The sequence below is a fragment of the Panicum hallii genome, chromosome 8 (genome assembly GCF_002211085.1).
Source record: "Panicum hallii strain FIL2 chromosome 8, PHallii_v3.1, whole genome shotgun sequence".
Taxonomy (NCBI): domain Eukaryota; kingdom Viridiplantae; phylum Streptophyta; class Magnoliopsida; order Poales; family Poaceae; genus Panicum; species Panicum hallii.
The window spans coordinates 14,032,925-14,040,266 of NC_038049.1; the positions used below are offsets into that span (position 1 = coordinate 14,032,925).

The window sequence follows — 7,342 nt, forward strand, 5'->3', positions numbered from 1 at the left end:
TGAATACTTAGGATTTGCCTGTGAAGATTTGGATTTCCGCTGCTAGATTAAGATGTTCCTTGTTTGCTTAAGTCAAGACATTTGGTCATGTAATAAAGTATTTGATTCTTTCTTTCCTTGTAACACAGTTATTTGATTATTACTGAGGATATCATCGTATGTGTGTAAACTTGATCCTGATATACATATTAGATGCATTTGGTTTTGCCTTTAAAACCAAAACCAGGTGTGACAATGGTACACCCTCCATTTTTCTAGTTCTTATTTATGTTTAAGTTAGATCGTGAATTAAATATAAACATGAGCATGCTAACTATTTTAGAAACAACATCTATTTTGTCACCTCTAGGATGAAGGAGAACCAAAACTCAACTCCAGAAACAGCACACCATCACCCCTACTCCTACCCACAAGGAAGAACATTGAATGCTCCCAACAGAGTGCCATTGAAGACTAAAGTTGGAAAGAGCAAGTTTGGGAGTTTTCAACTGTTTCCTCTGCCCTGCTTGTTGAGGTTCACTCCATGCAGTAGCTTATGCCTGAATTCTGATACAGAGTCACACAATTACCCTTATAATCTGCTTATAATAATGCTCCAAGCTTCTCCAGCCACCGGTCGCATTTGATTAATGATTACCGCACCTGCCTGATGCTAATGATTGTTAATAATGCTATTAGAACGTAACCACTGGTTGGCTATAAGTACTATCTCAATACTGACGGCAGATCATTGCTCCGGAGGCCCTGACCGCCCACCATCATCCATCCTTAATCAGTCCTACAAATCACAGCCTACTTATCCTTCATAAAACCTTATAAAGCCAAGCACATAGTTTCTCCAACAACCGGCAATTGTGAGTTGACATGGACAGATCCAGGAAACCCAAATCAAACTTAGGATCACAGAGGCGATTCGAGCTACTGGACTTGAACAAGTCGTCGTCCTCGCTGAACATGTCGGCATCCTCTCTAAGGAGCGTCGGCGAGGAGACCAGGAATTGCGGTAAGGTGGTCAAAGGGAGCAGGAGGGCGACCATGGTGAGGTTTGCCCCTCCTCCACTGTCGGCGGCAGCAGCAGCGCCGGCGAAGGCAGTGGCAAGGCCTGCGACTGCAAGTGGAGCACGCCCGGGTTCTGCCTCAGGGCAGAGGTGCAGGACATCAGCGGGGAGGTTGCCGGAGCCGGGGCCCAAGGCGATGAGGAGGAGTTGGGGGTGGACAGGTGACGTGGATGCCAAGGAGAAGGGCGGCAATCCTGTAGCGGCGAAGGTCGTGGCAAAGACACAGCCCAGGAGCAGCTCGGTGAGTAGTTATTCGATTCCAAACATCAGTCTCGTTTGCTGGATGGGTAATTCTGACATCCAGACAAATCAGTGTTTTCTGTTTGCATTATAAGCAAGACTGCTTGGAAAGTTTCAATATCAACTCTTGAGAATTTATTTCAGTCACACCGTGGCATGATAGAATATTCCTATGATGTTCAGAACTTATTTTGCTGGTTGCATTGGTTCACTGTGCGGTTCATTTGAGTCCATGGCAAACCTACATCGATTGCACGTTTCGTTGAATGGTAGTTAAGTCAAAAATGAATAGTGACGAGAGATCATGTACTTTATGCCTTCATTACCATTAGCACGGACAGGATTACGTTTGCATTTTGGCTCTAAAACAGCAAGTTTGCACGAGAAAGGAATTACATGAAAAATTGTATCCATTAATTTGTATTTTTTTCCTGATACCATATTTCACAAGAAGTTCTTGTGTCTAATATTCAATGATTCTTGAACAGATCATTTTGGTGAAGTGCATTTGCATCTTTTGCGCGCGCCTTTGCTCCGCTGCTGTTATACGCTACGATTAGCAATATCACGTCAACCACTTTCTTTTTTTTTATGCCTTCATTACCATGCATCGCCACATTGGCAGTGCTAGCTGACGCATGTAACTTTCATTGAGAAGGACATCTGAACCGATTTCTCCAACCACGGCAATAGAAAGATTCAAATAGTAATTTTCAAATACTCATAGCTGAGTGAAACGTAAAAGGCATTAGGTGCACCTAATTAGATCTCATGGTTCTATGTCAAATCTCTGCCTTTTGTAGCCGATTATTGATTGAACCACTAGTGATACCTTTTACTCTCATGTGGCTGTAAAAATCATGTGAAACTAGGTGTTCACCCTACATTAAAACTTAAAATATTACTAGCTAGCACTCCTTCCTTGCACCATGTGCATGCATGAAACTAATGATTCAGGAACTTTATGTTGTGCTAGTGTGGCCCATTGGCGAAGTGGGCTACTATAATAATCGACAATTTTGACTTGAATATTCAGTATTTAACCATTTATCATTTGTAGGAATGCCCAAAAATATAAGACGCATCCATTTATCATTTGTAGGAATGCCCAAAAATATAAGACATGCGTAAAGCAGTTTTGGGTCATGTTGAAAATTTTCAGCTGCGATAAAAAATAAACTAGCTAACATTTTGTGCGCTGATCTCCTGATCACGACTTCTGAAACTTTAACACTACGTACACAACAATCTATTCAGGTCCCAAGAAGGTTGCCACCACCTGAGGACAAAGAGAAACCATTGACAAAGAGAGGCAGTAAGATCATGACAAACTCTACGACGGAGACAAACCCGTGCACGCCTCCGAAAATGGAGACGGAGGGAAGCATAAGCCCCCCTGACACTGCAAGGAAGAGCATGAAGGCTCCCAACAGTGTGTCACTGAAGAACATGGACATGGTCTCTCCTCCCACAAGAACATCGGTGGCGACGATCGGCACATCCTGGGATTCACTTCCATCAGATCTCCAGAACTTGGGCCTGGTAATAGTTCAAATATTTGTTCACAGAGATTTCGCACGTGTGATCTCAGCTACGCGTGCTGACTTGTATCAGTACATATGTTGTGCATGATCGATGTGAGTGCAGGAAGTCATGGGGTACAGGGATGATGTAGAGGTAGCTGCTGTTGAGGCATTGAAGGAAGCCTCGGCTGCTGAGATTTTGCTGCGGTGCCTGAGGTTGAGCCATCCTAATGTCACCACTTGAAGAAAATTTTTTCTTAATTTATTCTTAGTTAACTACTTAACCGCTTCTCCATTTTTTCTGACATATATATTCAGAACTGACTGCAATTGATTTTTTTACAGCGCCTTCGCGGAGCTGACGTCCGCCGCGGCCAAGCAGTCTCCGCAGCAGACCGTCGACGCGTTCCTCGCGCTCCACACGGCCATCAAAAGCTCCGACGCCGCCATCCCCGGCGACGACAAGCAAAACCGCCACGCAGGGGATTGGCTGCGCACCGCCGTCTCCACGGAGCTCGCCCCCTTCTCCCTCTACTCGCCATTGAGGAAGACCAGCCACACGGCAGGGTCGCCGGCCTCCTCCCCGCCACCGCCATCGACACGATGGCCCGTGGCGGCTGGAGCAGTCGCCGCCGCGGAGGAGACGTGGCTGGAGGCGGCGCGGAGGCGGCTCGGGCAGGAGATGCGGGCATGGTTCCTCGGCCACGTGGAGCGGCTGCTCGACGGCGACGTGGCCGGGACGCTGGGGCAGCTCAAGAGGGTGAGCGACTGGCTGGACGCCGTCGGGCTGGAGCCGGAGTCGGACGCCGTCGAGCGGGTGAGGAAGAAGATCTACGGGTACCTGCTGGACCACGTCGAGTCGGCGGTGGTCGCATTGAACGGCGGCACTGCCCCTGGTGGCCGGAGGAAATAATCCTGCTATTCCAGTGTACCATGGTTGAGCCTCTTTGATACCTGTCCTAGTTTGAACTAATACAGTTGGTTCATGTCAAAAGAAACACTCCCTGCTGAACATGTGCTCTGCTATTTTGTGGAGTTTATGGAAACTGAGAAACTTGATGTGTTTTCAGGGCATGGTTTGGTCGGATGTACGTTTGGTGGTGGCCAAGGCGGCTGGAATGCTGAGAAGATGGGGTTCCTTTCATGGTTTTAAATAGTCGGGCTACAAAGGGCAGCCGCCACGGCATTTAGTCCGCTAAATCCGGCTATAGCCGGCTACCGCTAAATGCCTTAGCCAGCCATTTAAAACAATGGTCCCTTTGCAAAGAAGCAGATCGCCAATAACTGGAGCAAATCATCAGAGGACCGGAAGCCAGGGTGAGGGAGCCACCACAACTCACGCAGGGGGAACCAACTACGACCTCACGGACGACACAACAAGCTGGGTCGCTTCTTCAGCAAGCCTGGAGGACCTTTTGTGCAGCACTGGCGTAGATCCTCCTGAGTCGAGTGAGAGCTTGAGCTCTGTTTCTGGAAACCATGTACTGAGAGGCGGGCGCGCCTAGAACAATACGCTTTGCTAAAACTCGTGTGACTGGACGTTTTATCTCCTTTGGAATAAAACGGGGGAACACTTTGTCTAAAAAATACAGTTGGTTCATGCCACGAGCTGAGGATAATTAGTTGACATATATACTCACTCTGACCAACAGTATAATGACTTATGCTGTTTAAGTTTTGTCAAAAAATATAAGGCCTTTGAGTGTCAAATGAAGAGTTTGACAATCTAGAGCTGGTCCGGCCATTAATTGCACCAATCAGAAGATAGCCCAGATACTACTTTAACTTGGAGGAGCATGTAAATTCTTTTCCCTCGCTTAATATGTTACAAAATTATAAGTACACCTGGTGATCCGAAAGTATGCCCTTTGCATCCCGAGCCATGAAGTACAACTAGATGTAAGGATATTAGTATATATATCATTAGAAGACTCACGTGTACTAAGAATTAATTCTACTACTACAGAACATGTAATTGCAAATGCTCATCACCGCCAGTTCCGGCGGTGATGCATTCACCAGCCTAGCTATTTGTCTCTCCCTCTCTCTCACTCCTCTCCCTTTCATTATGCTCTACCAGTCTTTTCTCTCCTCCTGCCTCCCCTCCTCTCCTCTCCCAAGCTGCCGCCTCCCCTCCCTTCCCCCGCCGCCGCCTCCCCTCCTCTCCCACTGCCGCCGTCTCCCCGCCTCTCCATGGTGGTGCGCGAGACCGTGCAACACGACGCACAGGACCGCAGCGCATGGAGCAATGGCGCAGAGCTGGTCTATATTTTATTTCTTTTTGTTTTCTGAAAATGACATCACCGCTAGTTCTAGACCCAGCGGTGATGGCCCAACCTATTACCGCCTTCCCTGATCCAACGGAACTCGGAACTGGCGGTGATGGTGTTGTTGACCCGGCAGTGATGGCTTATGTGCAGTAGTGTTTGTGCTGTCTTGAAGTGGCTCAATCCAACATCACGTTCCTAACACATGTCTACATTGTTGGTGCGGACGTGCTGTATTTGGTGTCCAAACACATCACCAAAAGCATGCATCTAAATAAACAGAAAGAGAGGCAAAGACATGAAGCCGATTAGAACACCATAGTTAAGGTTTGCACGATGCAATTTATTCGTGAACTTTCAATCCCCTGGAAAATTAACGAAGGTCTCCAACATACATCAAGCTTAGTCAATGCGTCAATGGTCCACACGCACTGGTTCAGCAACATATCTATAGGGCCAGCTACTTCCGAGCACTTGGTGTAGCCGGCCACGCGGTTGTACATGCCCTCCATCACGCGCACAAGGTTTACCACCCTCATGAGCATTGGAGCTGGTACCATATCATTGCTAAGGAACTCCTGATTGATGCTCCTCCACTGCTCCAAACGCTACCTTTGCTTCGCCAACCGTCACACCATGCTCTTTCACGTAGCAGTCTACTGCGGTAAAACACTTGCTTGTTTCTTTGTCATTCTGTCAAAAAATTAGAAATAAATACAAATGTGTGTATAGACAAATCATAATCCAAGGTATACACGCTCATATATATGATGGCAAAATATCTGGCTGAATGAGTCACTACCGGATTCAGGCCCTTTGCCGAGTGTCCCAGACGCTCGGCAAAGACACAAACACACTCAGCAAACGATTTGCCGAGCGTAACACTCGGCAAAGGGTACTCGCCAGCGATTCCATCGGCAAAGAGGTCTTTGCCGAGCATCTTTTTTCGGGCACTCGGCAAATCCTTTACCAAGCGTCAGGGGCGGCACTCGGCAAACGAAATTAACCGTGACGGCGTTTGGGGCCGTGACGGCGTCTTTGCCGAGTGTCTGCGACGCCGCGCTCGGCAAAGGGCTAGGCTCTTTGCCGAGGGCCGGATCCGTGGCGCTCGGCAAAGAAGCAATCTTTGCCGAGTGTCGGGGCGTGGCGCTCGGCAAAGGCTAGGCTCTTTGTCGAGGGCCGGATCTGTGGCGCTCGGCAAAGAAGTAATCTTTGCCAAGAGCCGGAATCGAGGCACTCAGCAAAGGTTCTTCATACCAGATTTTGCCGAGTGCCAACACTAGGCAAAGTAACCAATATTACCCATTTTAATCTATTTTTTTCTATTTCATCCACACATATATATCGCAAAAACATATATCATCACAAAGACCACTACAAGTTTTACAAGACTTTAATGACGAAATTAATAAGCATTGAAAAATAGTTTTACAAGAGTTCAACGAATAAATTCACAAAGTTCACGAACAGTTGTCAAATCCAATGATTACAAGTTCTCAACAAGTTCACAATAATAGATAATTTGACTAATTTCGAAAACCATCACCAAGTTGGCTAATTACTTTGATTTTGAGATACATGAGGGTCATTTGAGGCCGCCGATTGATTCTGCATAAAATAGAAGAGATTACATGTGAGACAAGAAAAATAACGTTCATACATGACTAAAACTTATCCATACTCACAGGAGTAGAAAATGGATCAGAAGGTGGAGGTGGTGGTCGAGGTGGAGAAAACAACGAAGCTAGCGGAGTAACACCCGTTGCGGTGCCAAGGCTCTGCATGTAAGCAAGAATCTCGCTCATCCTCAGGCGCTTGGCCTCACGCTCGACGCTCATCCTCGCCTCCAAGGCCTCACGTAGCCTCCTCTCTTGTTCTAGCTAGTCCTGCAAAATTTTCTCCCCAATATTACAGTAATGCAAAGAAAAGATATATAATAATCAATAAACGACATATAGAGAAATTTTAACCTGGAGTTCCTGTATCCGGTACTATGAAGTGTCCTGCCGAGGTCGTATGGCTGGGCTCGCGCTGGTACTCCTTGCTCTAATCTGAGATAGAGTAGGAGTAGAGGACGCGTCGATTGCGCCATCGGCAATCCAGTACCGCCCATGCTTCTTACCTCCTCCGACCCTCATGATGACTTCATCATCAAGGTCCTGGGTGGTCGGATCAAAATCTGGACCATGGACCTCCCTTGCCATCGATGTGTACTCACTGAGGCGGCTGTGGGCGGTCACGTTGCTGTATGCCT

At 47.2% G+C, this 7,342-nt stretch overlaps 1 protein-coding gene across 2 annotated transcripts; it reads left to right on the forward strand.

Moving 5' to 3' along the window:
* The first annotated feature begins 746 nt into the window (after window positions 1–746).
* On the forward strand, window positions 747–4,429 carry LOC112902936. 2 transcript variants are annotated; one of them, XM_025972134.1, is made up of 5 exons: window positions 747–1,299; window positions 2,556–2,840; window positions 2,946–3,037; window positions 3,167–3,757; window positions 3,892–4,429. In XM_025972134.1, exons 1-4 carry the CDS (start codon window positions 865–867, stop codon window positions 3,732–3,734), a joined length of 1,380 nt encoding a protein of 459 aa, XP_025827919.1. In that variant the 5' UTR covers window positions 747–864; the 3' UTR covers window positions 3,735–3,757; window positions 3,892–4,429. The 2 variants fall into 2 exon arrangements, with proteins under 2 accessions (XP_025827919.1, XP_025827918.1); XM_025972133.1 differs by lacking the exon at window positions 3,892–4,429 and having other exon boundaries at window positions 3,167–3,819.
* The last annotated feature ends 2,913 nt before the right edge of the window (window positions 4,430–7,342 follow it).

Excerpts from the sequence above, each read along its gene's own strand:
- LOC112902936 (XM_025972134.1), top strand. The coding sequence starts at position 865 with ATGGACAGATCCAGGAAACCCAAATCAAACTTAGGATCACAGAGGCGA. Across the intron at positions 1,300-2,555 it reads CACAGCCCAGGAGCAGCTCG|GTCCCAAGAAGGTTGCCACC; the intron begins GTGAGTAGTTAT and ends CAATCTATTCAG. Across the intron at positions 3,038-3,166 it reads ATTTTGCTGCGGTGCCTGAG|CGCCTTCGCGGAGCTGACGT; the intron begins GTTGAGCCATCC and ends ATTTTTTTACAG.